At 35.4% G+C, this 14625-nt stretch overlaps 1 protein-coding gene across 1 annotated transcript; it reads right to left on the reverse strand.

Annotated features, from left to right (window-relative positions):
• Nucleotides 1-3702: 3702 nt before the first annotated feature.
• Nucleotides 3703-11716, reverse strand: LOC106155327 (protein Abitram). Its single transcript, XM_013530113.2, has 5 exons — nt 11570-11716; nt 11170-11221; nt 10177-10306; nt 9791-9937; nt 3703-6826 (listed from the first exon to the last, which is right to left on the reverse strand). Exons 1-5 carry the CDS (start codon nt 11670-11672, stop codon nt 6566-6568), a joined length of 693 nt encoding a protein of 230 aa, XP_013385567.2. The 5' UTR covers nt 11673-11716; the 3' UTR covers nt 3703-6565.
• Between the last annotated feature and the right edge of the window lie 2909 nt (nt 11717-14625).

A 14625-nucleotide genomic window follows, 5' to 3' on the forward strand; every position in this document is an offset into this window, starting at 1 on the left:
TAACACCATAAAGCAAACACAGGCCTGGGAAAAATGTGAAGGGATATGAAGATGTAGTATGCAGTAAGGAATAATAATAAAATATAGATAAATAATAATTATTATTATTACTTTACACTAAAACTCACGAATTTGGCCTACCCCATTCGTTCTTGAAATAAAGTTGAAGTAAAATTCAATATTAAATTTGATTGAGACGGTTAGAAGCACACGTAAAATGCCGGCTATAATCCTGTTTTGAGTACAGATTGTCGAAAGAATCAAAAAGAAAGAAACTTTAATTTTGAATAAAGTTTTGTATCTACTATTTCTGCCCGATGACTCCGCCGACAGTAGGCCTAATTTGAACATAGCCAACCCGTCTTTTAGAAATAATTCCAATGTAACAGCTCAGGCATGAAATTGCTTGTCGAGACACTAAGATCTCAAATGTTTTTAGTTTGATTGACTGCGTTATCTTTCTTAACATAGACAGATATTCAGCATTCTTTGACACTTTGAAGTAACTTTACACTACAGGTAATGAATCCAAAAGTCACCAATCAGTTTTTAGAACAATATATTTGAATCTGATGCCATTCGGTGTCTTCAAAAGATTTTTGGGAAAGATAAGATGAATGTGGACACCTGATCGTCAAACAGATTGATCAAAGTGGATATTCAATCTTCAGAGACCGGGGCACCAGCTTCAGTGTACAGTACGTTTAACTTAGAAGCGGTTTTTAGACACAACGCTGACACAACCACCTTCCTAGTTTCATCCATGAAAGAGAACATAAAACGTGCAAATACTGCTTTTTGATTTCAAGGTCACGAATTATATCCCACCATATGACGTAAATGGACGCAGGTTAGTGTCACGCGGCCTCAATATGGGTTGTAATTAACATCCGCTGTTTGTTTCATTTAACTGGTTCAGCTGATTTTGTACTAAAATTGTAACGTTGCCAAACAAAATGTATTTCCCAAGCATTTGTCACATGTTGGAAATGAGTTGAAGGCGAAAATACGAGTAGAACGACACAGAAGAAGAGTCGGTTCTGGGACGCGTGGACCTGGAACTGTTTTGACATTTGTGCCAAGCAACATGGTAACAGTTGTTATGTAACACCTCAACGTCACCATGGCGATATGTAAGCTAAGTTCAATGCTCTCTTATTGAATGCGTGACAGCAACTGGCTGAACTATTTACACAGTTTCTTTAAAGTTTTAAACCCGTTATCTGATATTATGCAACAGCTTTTGGTTGTTGCTCACAAAGCGCTACCGCCGTATAAAAAAAATAAAAAATAAAAAAAAAAAAAACACTGCCATCAAATGGTTCACTTCGTTTAGATGTAGTTACATTGATTAAAGGTGCTCTATAGGTCTATGATAATTTCCCACAACCATATTTTTCATGCCTTCATATCTTACAAAACTACCGATCTTTCCCACCTTGTGCTTCAGAAATAACTTGAAATAAACCTCTACACTATAGCATACCCTGGCGTTTCAAGTTACACTGCTCCTCTGACCAGATCTGTTTTGACCTACCCTGTAGTTTATTGAGCCAATCTAATGACCAATTTATTAAGCCATGTTTTCAAGATTTTTCGCGAAAGTTTGGTTAAAACGCTAATTGGATGAAATTCTAAAAATATATTCTATTACTAGAGCAACACGTGGGTTTGTTTATTGGCGCAGCACAACAAAATGTACACTTTGAAAGGTCAGGATTTGAACAAACCGCGCTTTGATTCGTTCGTGTTTATTGGTTAGATCGGTCAATGGATCATTTGGTAGGCTTTAGTGTAGAGGTTTTGTTTCAAGTTATCTCTCAGGGTGAAACCCTTCAAGTAAAGGCAATTGCCATCGATAGTTCCGTCTGAAATGTCCAGGAAGACATGACAAGCCAGTCTTTCAATAGAAGAAGTAAATCATTAAGGGCACTGTAAGGTTATTACCTGTATCTTCCCGATACCGAAAATGAGGTTTTTCCTGCACCCAATTATTCAATAATGCACCTACCTTTGCCATGATTTAAAACAATAAAAATCCTCTTGAAAACATTAAATATTGGCGTTTATATTTCTCGTTGCCAAGCATAACCACAGGCAACCCTAAGCTTTTATCATCAATTTTACACCTTTCTATTTTGAAGAGAGATAGCAATAGGTATAAGGCGTAACTTCATCCCTGAACCAGATTTTATCACGAAAATTGACCACAAGTGTATGTTAAATGTTTTTGTTATGCATTTATGAGCCCCTTATTACAGATCTTCATTAAACAAAGGCATTATTTTGCTTTGTCAACTATAAAATCTGAACTAAGGCTATTGAGAAAAATCGCTGGCAGGGTTTTGGAGTACTGGATGGTGTCATTAGATTGGCGTGGGACGAAAAATTTGGGAAAACCATTTTTCCGTTTTTACCTCAAAATCGTACTTATTACATCATCCGTTAGCTGACGTGTCTAAAAGTTAATTAATTTGGTCGATGAACACTGAACATTTATTGGTTATCCAAAAGAATGTACGTCAGACAGTACATAGGGAGTAATTGGCAAATGTTTTCAGCATCCTTAAATTAAACAAGGAATAAATTAAACGGGAATGATTTGCGAGTAGGAAAAAGTGCCCCCCCCCCCCCCCCCAATGTATGTTGTACAATCAACTTTCTTTTTTCATGAGGTATCAGGACTTTATTTTCATTGGGTCCACTAAGCGTGGTCCATTGGAACCAACCTAACATTACACCATGGCCCGTTAGTGTACCCAATTGAAGTCAACCTAACATTACACCATGGCCCATTAGTGTACCCAATTGAAGTCAACCTAACATCACACCATGACCCGTTAGTGTACCCAATTGAAGTCAACCTAACATCACACCATGACCCATTAGTGTACCCAATTGAAGCTAATCTAACATTAGAACAACATGATCTATTTGTGTACCCGTGTTAGCCCACCTAGTATAAACCAGGACCAAACAGGCCACATCTTGGTGATGGTGAAAGAAGCGAAATATTTCATCATTACTAATTATTCTTTTCTGGTTTTCTGATCAACACACTACAGCAACAGTACCAATATAACTCATCTTCCATATTCTATGTATAGTAATTGTACAGTAATTGTATTATTTTTGGATCGAGTGACAGTAAATTTTAAAAAGTCCAACTTATTCAAAGCTCAGCTGTTATATTAGTTAAAAAGATTTTAAAATTTTGGACATTTTGCTCGTTTTAAAAGAAAGAAACATGGGATTCAATACGACAAAGAATTTAAGAAGTATCTTGCATTGTTTTAAAATTTTTAAAGAAAATAAAGGAATAATTAATCAAACTGAACCAAAAAGGTGAACTATAAAAGAATTTTATAATTTCTTTTTATACTTAGCCAATGTGAATTAGAAAGCTTTTATTGTTTGTGACCAAAAATTGTGGAATTAAGTGCCTTTTTATGTAAGTAATTATGACAGTTTTAAAGTATCTTTTGATACTTTTACAGGGAATTATTAAACTTGTTAGACAGCAAAGCTGTTAATAAAAAAACACCAATCAAAAAAAAAATAAATAAATAAATAAATAAAAAATAAACATTGCAATAATGTTTTTTACAGTTAAATAATCTGATTTTGCTAATTGTGGAAAAGAACCTGCTTTTTAACTTTACATCAATAATTTCTGTAAGATATCAGGCAATTATTCTGATCTCCAAAAGAACCTTTTATTTAAACCAAACAAAGCTCTTTAGTAAAGAGACAAATACTGTAACAATGTCTCTGTTTAAAAAAGGGGTGGTGAGAAGGAAGGTACATTGATTATTAGAGAAACAAACATTCAAGGAAATCACAAAATGAGAAAATGTGAATTCCAGTAATCAAAAGTCATATAATACACAGTTTTGATTGAATTGCAACATGTTACCACCCCTTACTTAGCCTAGTATACCATGGTAAAGAATGCAAAATGTCCAATAAATTTCATCAAAACTAGAGGATCAGAGAGACGATATCGCCTCCGAATATTGTACCACCAGCTGGAGTAAGCGCGATCGTACAGACCCCCACACACACAAAAAAGGGACACCACCACCAGTCTTGTGCTTGACAAGCTGTAAAAAATGCAATCAACAAGAATTCTCAAAATATACAAAAAAAAATATATATATATATAACTAAAAATGGTACAATCAAAGTTCAGTTCATAGTAAGGTAGGTCAAAGGTCAATTTCAAGGTCACAGTAAATTTCCAGTATATGACTTCCTATTCAAGTTCAATAGCAACTATGGACCTATCTCTGCCAGTTTTGGAGATAAAAGGGAACCAAAATTTGTAAACTTCAATTCATGATAAAAAGTAGGTCAAACGTAAATTTCAAGGTCACACTTAGATTGCCAGTATATGACTTCCTATTCAAATTCAATAGTAACTATGGGCGTATCTTGTCAGTTTTGGAAATAAAAGGGAACCAAAATTTGCAAAGTTAAAATAAAAGCATTAAAAAGTTGCAAAGTTCAGTTTATGGTGTAAAGTAGGTCAAAGGTCAATTTCAAGGTCACAATTAGTTTGCCAGTATATGACTTCCTATTCAAGTTCAATAGTAACTATGGACCTATCTCTGCCAGTTTTGGAGATAAAAGGGAACCAAAATTTGTAAACTTCAATTCATGATGAAAAGTAGGTCAAAGGTCAATTTCAAGGTCACACTTAGATTGCCTCTAATGACTTCTATTTAAGTTCAGTAGTTACTATAGGCGTATTTTTGCCAGTTTTGGAGATAAAAGGGAACAAAATTTGCAAAGTTCAATTCATGGTAAAAAGTAGGTCAAAGGTCAATTTTAAGGTCACAGTAAATTGACTTTAATGATTTCCTATTCAAGTTCAATAGTAACTATGGATCTATCTCTGCTAGTTTTGGAGATAAAAGGGAACAAAATTTGCAAAGTACAATTCATGATGAAAAGTGGGTCAAAGGTCAATTTCAAGGTCATATTTAGATTGTCAGTATATGGCTTCCTATTCAAGTTAAATAGTAACTATGGACCTATCTCTGCTAGTTTTGGAGATAAAAAGGAACAAATTTTGCAAAGTTCAGTTCATGGTTAAAAGTCAAAGGTCAATTTTAAGGTCACAGTAAAGTGCCTCGTATGACTTTCTATTCAAATTTAATAGTAACTATGGGCGTAACTCTGCCAGTTTTGAAAATAAAAGCATTAAAAAGTTGCAAAGTTTAGTTGATGGTGTAAAGTAGGTCAAAGGTCAATTTCACGGTCACATTTAGATTGCCAGTATATGACTTCCTATTCAAGTTCAATAGTAACTATGGACCTATCTCTGCCAGTTTTGGAGATATAAGGGACTAAATGTTATAATTTTGGAGTTACAATAATGTGCCATAAATTTCGTACAGAAAAAATTAATTAAAATAAAGAAATGGTCATTTTGGTCCAAATTCTTGAAATGGGAGGTGCTCTGAAGTTCCAGATGTTCAAATTTGATGAAATAATGTCATTTTGACCACAAGTTGTCTGCCTCGCCAAGCCTTATGTTTTATATTTCCGGAGTTCAAAATTTATTATCCATTACCTTACTGCACATTTTGCTTTCACCACCAATATGTACTTTTTGATACCACGTAACTTGTAAACCGTATGGAATACAAAAAAAACGGAGACCACATCAGTGTTGGGCTTTACATGCTCTACAAAATGCAAAAAAGAATGGGTCTCTATAGCATTAATGGTTCCCGAATTAGAGACAGTTTTCAGTTTCGGTATCTTATGGCCGCTTCTCCCGTGAAAATGCACCGATTGACCCCAAATTCACGGAGATGAAAGATGACCTGAAGGGTAACACTTTCCAATAATATTATTGGTTAAGTCTGTGTGGTGTCTGAATAACAGGGCAAAAAAAATTTTTTTCCTAAAAAAATTTCATTTTTTTGAAAATTTTGGCCCATTTGACCTTGAAATAAATAAAGGTCAAAGGTCAAATCCAAGGGCATATTTGAAATCTACACATATGACTTTTGGAAAGCCGTCTGTAGAAATTTTTCCCATAATTCCTTCCGTAGGGTAGATTAGCATTTAATTTTGCCATTTTTAGACAAGGGTGCATTGCAATGAGTGCCACACCTAGACCCCAATACCGACAAAGCCCAAATTTTACGTGGAACGAGTTGAGATTATAGGTGACCTAAATCCAAGAGATGGGTACGGAGGCCCTTACCGTCTAGGAGGAGAAGTGGTAATGGTAGCCATCCGGCGGAGCCGGGGGAGCTGGCGGAACGATCCGGACAGGACTAAAACCATGTGTACCGCCAGCGCTAACGCTGGTGGTACAATAATCTGATCATGGTGATTTTCAAATGCAGCCCCTCTTTTTGTCAAAAAAACTTAATTATAAATAAAGTAAAACAAAAGAAGTTTGGCACTTATGAGGTGAACAAATGTGTCAGACAACAACAGCTATGTTCATTCACAATCCTTCCTGATACTAAAGTCAGATTATTGAAGAACATAAAAAGATTTTTGCACCGTATACATGTACAGTACATGTACATGAAGCTACCAGTCAACCAACTTGTTGACTTTCAGCAGTTGCACATTTACTGGAACCACTGTCTGCTGGCCTCATGGCTGCTGCGGAAGATTTCTGCACCACAGTTTCTGACTGCTGTTGTTTATTTGTGCCCTGTGTGTCTAGCCTCTGTTGTTGAGACTGTCTCTGTTTGAGGACATGTTGGTACTGCTCTAAAGTTAACAATCTCCCAACTTGGTCTTGAAATTCATGCAGTCTCGGCAACACTATGGCGATGTAACCATCTGTATCAGGCTGGAAGATAAAAGACAATGTTAGACACTTGGACATTTATATATGATACAAGAATTCAGAGAAGGCAGGTGAGATTACAGGCACTCAAATACTGACCATTAGAAGTGAAGTGATTTCTTTGTGCTTCTGCACCAGGATTGCCTACCAAGGGTATTGCAATGTAAGGAACCCATGTACAGTATGTTCTATAGTCCAATGTTGTTGTCAGTGATCACACAGGGGGTGTGGCCATCATAAACGTTGCAATTTGTATCCCCAGAGAACTTTACAAAAATGGTTTTGTTGAACATACATATGGACAGCAGCTATCTTCCACATTCACAATAAAAGAATCTGCTACTACATTGTACAGCATGTCTGCATATAAAAACAATACCAAAATTAACCATCAAACAAGCCTATAGATTACTGGAAATATTTCACCTAGAATATAGGTCAAAGGTCAAATTCAAGGGTACCCTTGGATTCACAATAAAGGAACTATTCGAGTTCAAGAGTTAATATGAGTTAGTTTTGGAGATATATTTAGTGCATTGTAAAAAAAGCATTTCACTTTAGAAGGTACATGTAGGTCAATGCATTCAGTGAGAGGCTGGCAGAGTACTAGTAAGGATCAATCTACTTGTACATGTATGTACCATCTACCAGTACACCATGTTGATAATTCTGTCAGTGCATTACTTGTGGTTCTACTGGACCATTGGACACAGTGCTTAACTCCCTTTAGCATCTTTTATCTATAACAGACCACCAGGCTACCAGCCTATTTTCATTGTTAACAGGTACAGTGTATAGACTAGGTACAGGTGGTCTAGATTGTGAAAATAGAGAATGAACTTAAATTGATGCAAGTATATTATATAAAAACTAACATGTACTCTCTACTCTTTTTTATTTTTGATAGTTTATATATAATTGAGCACTATACAGAAAATCTGTCAACACATGTCATGTGTACCTGAAGACGCGTTAAAATGTTTGAAATGAAAACAACAAACGTGGCATGCTCCAAAATTACCAAACTTTGGCACCTTTCCCACTATTCATACTATAATGTGGTTTCAGAGCTATAACTGGAAATGGGGGGAGGGGGGGGAGTGAGAAAGACTGAGCCTTTTGGCTTAGAAAGGTCTGCTCTGCATTAAACTTTGATGTAGGATCTATGCCATATCTCAAGTTAATATGGGTCAATCAAAGGAGTAAAAATTTGCACTTTTTTCAGAAAAATACCTCCTTTTGAAACAGCTGGCTACATGCCAGTGCATGTTACAATGCTCATTTTGTTTTGGAATGTAAATGAAGACCTGAAGCTGCCAACTACAAGAAGCAGAATTTTCTAAGAAATTAAGATCTTGCAAAACAGCTGTTGGCAACTTACTTTAATCTAACATCCCCACCATATTATATCAGTGATATGGCTGTGGAATTCCCCTCCCCACTTTTACTGTGCCAACAAACACAAGCTTTGGAATGTCTAACAACATCAGAACTACTGAAAATTCTTCTCTCCACCACTTCCTGCTCAAACATTATGTAACATACACACTCTGATATACTGTTCCTCATTCACAATAATTCAGTAATGGCTTTCCTGCCAACCGGAGTCTATTAAAATTAAACTGAACTCCCTAGAGGTAATTTCCTAATGGATGTCAAGGCTACACTAGTGCTGTGATCTAAGCAAGGCCCCCTGCCTCGGGATAGCCTTGGAATAAGAAGTGCATGTGACCTGTTGCTCTGCCAAAGTTAAGACAGAAATGAAAAAAACTTTCAAGTGATGTCAAGTGCTTGGGGTTATATATCCTAAAACACATTTTATAACAAACTAATGAATGTGTCGGGGGTTGTGGAGTTACAGTTATGTATTCCAAAATATTCCAAGACACATATCCCAAAAATTACCATATGTGTGTCTCTCTCCATTACGTGTGTGTGTGCATGCGCCCACACATGTACATGTATTTGTGTTTGTGTGTTTGTATGAGGGGGGGGCTATGAAGTGAGGTTACAAGTTTACCTCCAGAGGATGCATTTACAGGTGCCTTTAAAAAAGCTTCCAATAATGATAAAAGCTCTTGTTGTTAAGTATATGATGGATCTTTAAATAGGAAAATAGGGTTCTATTTTTTTTTTGTCTAATGCATTATAGCAATGAGTCAATTAACTAATGCTGGTGAATGCTTCCTTATGAATTGCTGAAATATTTGAGTGACAAAGGAGACTATCTTAAAGATTTTAATAATTTCAGTTACATATAAAACAGGCTTGGATTTCCAGTAACACATATAAACCATTTCCACCAGTTTCTTACACTGCTAAAATAAATTCCAGGTGCTAAGTCATAAACCAAATTAAACCCTAATTCTTGCAAAAATAGCTTTAAAACATCACTTTCTTCAAATTTGTGGTTGTAAATTAATCTATTTATTTATCCCTCCAATTCGTAAAAGTGCCATAAATGACATAGTACTGCGGTCACATAACATAATCATCACTCTCACTCCCACATTTGGATGTATAGCTGCATGCACAATATATTTATTGCATACTTATCCAAACGAGACTTACTGCTGAGGAATATTTATAGGACATAAAAGAAACCAGAGACATCTGTTCAAATATCATTTTTCTGGAAATTTTTGTGGCAAAGACTTGATTTTGAATGCATCTTTAAGGAGACAATGTTAAACAAAGCCTCAAAGCTGTCAAATGTACAGACAAAAAGCAAAAAATGAAGATGCAGAAAATAGGTCATTTTGTCAATTTTGATACAATAATAAATAATGCATATAACAGCACAGTCAATCCACACTAAAATTTAATCATGCACAACAGGTAACATGGTCAATAAGATTACAGTTTCAGGACCATATGTGAGAGTTCAAATTCACAGGAAATGTGTAAACAGGTGTTTTTGGCCAAGAGTTCATCTTCTTCCAGAAAAAAAATGTTTTGTTGTATTACCTTCTGTGTCAGCAAGCTAGGAGTTCTGACCAGGTTCTCATTTATCTCCACCAGATGTCCTCGTATGCAGCTGTACAAGGTGTATGTGGATTGGTCAGAACATGTCACATGACACAAAGCAGACAATTCTGTCAGCCACTGACCACCCTGAAGATGGAATATATGGAATTATTTGTTGGAGCATGTTGATTTCCTTTTTATTATCAATTTCATATTTTTTACATAGGAGAATGCAAGAATATTTTGTTTAAGATGCACATGCAGAGTGTATTACTTTCATAAAATGGACTTTGACAAACCAAAAAGCATTTTTCCAATAAATATATCCAGAAAACAATTACATTATCTGTGGTAATGTGTACCACTTTTAAACTTGTAATACATACCTTTTTCCCCTTCCCAGTCACCTTGTTGTCCATTCTATTTGTCTTCTTGTCCACCTGGAAGTTCACTGTGCAGACTGTCTTGTGCTGTGACAGGATGGGGTGACACCTGGCGACCGTCACCACACAAATCCTGCACACAAAATAAACATCACAACATTACCACTGTGTCCTTGTTAAGCATGAATAAATATGGTCATATCTTTAAAGTTGCATAGGAAATCAAATATTTGCCACTAAACCCAACCCAATGCCACTGAAAAATTTTCAAACAGCATAACTTACGGAAATACAAATGGGTGTCATTTCAAACTTCTAAAAAAAAATATATCTGAACACATATTTTATTTCCTGGCTGACCAAGAGATTAACTTGGGTTATCCCTTGCATGTTGACTTTATTTGAGTCATATATTATTAAGAAACTATTAGAAGTGATTTATATGTGAATCCATGCTCACTTTCTATGTTACTAAACACTTTAACCTTCATGTGGTTTTCACCCAGTAAAGACATTAAAGGTATCATTTAGGCCTCATTCCCACTGAAGTTATTGGTCTACATATATCAGTCCAAATCTGCAGGGACTCTCGCTGAATACAGTCACTTTAACAGATGAACACGCCTCCTCTTGTTTCCAATATATACCATACTTGTAAAAAGCTCCAACTTTTCTGTATTCTTCTCAATTCCAGGAGGAGTTCAAGTTTCACTGCATACTTTTAAGACTAAACAAGAAAGTGTCTGTGACAATAGTAATGGGGGTGAAAATCAAGGTAAGTTGTGACTCACTTTTGAAAATGATGTATTGAACATAGGCAACATGGCGTTCCTCGAACAATGATATCTCTTGATCTAAATGAGATGACTTTAAAAATCTCAACTTTTTGTTCAGACCCAGATTTGTGGCTATCTGCACACCTATATGTACATGTAGCATGTAATTATTGGAGGAAAACATGTCTATTCCATTTGTTTAGAATTTGCACAACTTTACCTATTTGAGTGTACCAGAACACACTGGTCTTCTCCAGGAACTTTCTTCACATCTAAATAAACCAGAAATATACAAATAAACAGAGGAATAACCCAGTAATTCAATGGTGACTTAGTCAATGATATACAGTACATATAATCAGAAATCCTAAAAGAAACAGCACCAGGGCTTAAAGCGATGAGCTTTTCAATTAACATGTTTCACGAAGCCGCAATGAGATTACTAATAACAATGTTACTGACAACTACTGCATTGTGATCTCTGATAACTTCAATTTGAACTCAATAAGAAAAAAATGCAGCTCATTTTGGTTGACCATGCAGTGCCAGTGACATAGAAATCTGTGCATCTGTTCAATTACAGACTCGAAGTAAAGTATAAGCTGCATTTCAGAGCGTACCAGGTTTGTATCTTGGAGTAAAATACCGCTCTACAACAGATGGGTGCTGGACTGTTCTTGTTTCAGCTTCAACCAGAGCCGCCGCACGTGTGTTGTCATCCATTTCCTCACTGTAAACAACGTCCAGGCGGCGACACTATACGGCCAAAAACCAAGAGGAGCCGCCCCACTACAAGAAGAACGCTTAGTCCCTCGCTCATTAGTCCTTGTTGTTAAATGCAATTTGAGAAATAATCTGTTTTATTTGGACGAATGTTTTTCTTATCTTTTTCTTATCTTTCTTTGGTAACTCTTAGCATATCCCTTAAAATGTCAGTGTATGGCCCCACTGTTGTGAGAAGTGACTCGGCAGTGGGACTAAACATGACACATGGCCAAGTCACAATATTTATATCTGTGTAACTGTGTTATTTGCTTATCTATTTCTTTTTGTCATTGTACATGTAGCTCTCCCTCCCTTGTAAGTTTGAACCACTCCTTTTGTGTAACATATGATTGTATCCATATGCCTTTCGCTTTATGTTTATGGTAAATTTATCTCACCGCTTAGCTAGAATATTTTGTGAGAAATTTGACTAGTACAGCTGTTCATTATATAAAAATATGCATTTTCTCATTCACAAACACGCAACACAATTAATGCACCGATTGTATTGCCGTTAGTATATTATATTGTACAAAGTCATGATAATCTATGTACCAGTACAGAATAAATAAATTGAAATTGAAATTGAATTGAATATAACGTGCTGGATTACTAAATACTTTGTCAAAAGAGGACTTTTGTAAGAGAATCTTTGCAAAAGCAGGATCTAGTAAAAAAATATGATGATAAAGTTTTATCTGGAGGTACACGAAATTTACTCTGAATAATAATAATACTGACAACAACAATCACAATATATATAATAATAATAATAATAATTTATTTATTTAAATGGCACTACACATGCATCTCAGGGCTGTTTACGTATAAAACTAAAATTACAAAGATTAAGTAAAAACTAATATAAAAATAATAAAGACTGAAAATAATAAGTTAATCAAAATATTCTCTAAATAGAAAGGTTTTCAATTTCTTTTAAACTAAAACAAGAGACATCCAGAGAAAGTTTCAATTTTTTAATATAATTAGACCATGAACTTGGCGCTGCAGTCTCAAAACTCCCGTGACCGTACAGAGAACTGGTGTAATGTGAGGAGACGAGCATCTGAATTTTTAAAATCTGCTTTCTGTAAATAAAATCATCGATTCTAATTCATTTTTTATTAAACATGTTATTCGTGATGTGGTTGAGAAAAGACAATTTATTGTTGATGTGACAGGAACAGTGGTCCGCTAGGAACCGTAGTTCGTTCCCCAATACTTTGTACAGGTAAAAGTTTTCTCTACTTCTATGGTCTCATATAGACTACTACTATAACCCCAATACTCCCACTAACCTAAACCTGTATTCCATCATATTGGACCCAGACTTCCATTCCTAGGACTACCATTCCTGTCACACTGATGATAGACGTGGATCTGTCACTCGTAAGATTTTATGTGCGTCGTCCATTCCTATTTAACAGACAAACCGCTACCTCGATCAAATTCATAAAATTTACTTCAATTTTGATGGAAGCTGTCAAGTGCACGCGAGTTTGATTGACAGTTTTATGAACAAACGTCAATCACATTCATTACATTCTTCTCTCAGACCATGTAAAGCTAATACAAATCCCGGTTTTTTTTTTTTGTGGCGCATTTGCACCCCCACCTTTAATAATTACATCTTTCTTTTCAGATAAATTTCATTACGTTGCTATAATTTATTAACCTTATCGAATACTCTATACTTCCCCCGTGTCGAGTATCCCGGCGACTCCCTTCGCCACAAAAGATTTCATGTAATTATTAAACAGAGCAAAAATTGTCTCTCTTTTTCTGTAGTATTATAAAAGTTTTTATACCCTGTGATTGACAAGGTGCCAATCAAATCCAGTTAGTTTTGATAGAAGCTGTCAAGTAATAACAGTTTGATTGACGGGTAATATAAACAAACGTCAATCACATTCAATACACTCTACTCTCAGACCATGCAAAGCTCAGGCTTTTATATCCTTTGATTGACAAGGTGCCAATCAAATTCAATTAGTTTTGATAGAGGCTGTCAAATAATAACAGTTTGATTGACGGGTTATATAAACAAACGTCAATCATCACGCATTGTGATTATAGCTGAAAATGCCGAAAGAGAGCGCTAAAATCAGAAGTTAGGATAGTTCATTTGCAAAATAAAACATTTCAAAAGAATATATACATCCCATTTCCAAAACTAGTTCTCTTTCTAAACCCTTTCAGCGTGTCAAATATGACAGAAAGATGACATATTTTTTTTCTGGATGCAGAGCATGTGACATTTCAAAATTAGTACAATTATATATCTGTGTGTGTGTGTGTGTGTATTATGGTGTGTGTGTGTTATGGTGTGTGTGTGTGTGTGTGTGTGTGTGTGTTATGGTGTGTGTGTGTGTGTGTTATGGTGTGTGTGTGTGTGTGTGTGTGTGTGTAAGAAAGAAGAAGAATTGTTTTTTGCATTATGTCCGGAATTTACACAATTTTTTACTGTTTAAGTCTTCTTTCCGCAAATAAAAAGATACATAAATCATTTAATAATAAATAAAAACAATATAAAAGTTATTAATTCATCTTCATTAAATGTAACAGTTGTGTTGTGGTTGAGGTAAGTAGTTTAATTCTTGCGGGACTAAATATTAGGCCTACTGTGAACAACTCCCTAGACATTTTCATGTGCGTCGACCATTCCTATTTAACAATCAAACGGCTGCCTCACTCTTGTAAATATTTTGTTAGTTTACTTTATTGAAGTAAAGCGTGTATAAAATAGTTCAAAAAGCCTTCACAGTGCCGTTGGGTTGCCGCTTTATTTCATTAAAAGTTTTAGTCTTTTTCATCCATCTTTTTACCTAGAAAGATTTAAACTTCTTAAATCTGTTTTCGTCAGTCAGTTTTTTACCGATGCTCGACTGACCATCCATTTTACCCGAAAGAT

This window comes from Lingula anatina, chromosome 5, assembly GCF_051362555.1.
Source record: "Lingula anatina isolate TDL-2025a chromosome 5, LinAna3.0, whole genome shotgun sequence".
NCBI classification, from domain to species: Eukaryota; Metazoa; Brachiopoda; class Lingulata; order Lingulida; family Lingulidae; genus Lingula; species Lingula anatina.

Excerpts from the sequence above, each read along its gene's own strand:
- LOC106155327 (XM_013530113.2), bottom strand. The coding sequence starts at position 11,672 with ATGGATGACAACACACGTGCGGCGGCTCTGGTTGAAGCTGAAACAAGA. Across the intron at positions 9,938-10,176 it reads TGACTGGGAAGGGGAAAAAG|GGTGGTCAGTGGCTGACAGA; the intron begins GTATGTATTACA and ends TTCCATCTTCAG. Across the intron at positions 6,827-9,790 it reads CTAGCTTGCTGACACAGAAG|CCTGATACAGATGGTTACAT; the intron begins GTAATACAACAA and ends TTTATCTTCCAG.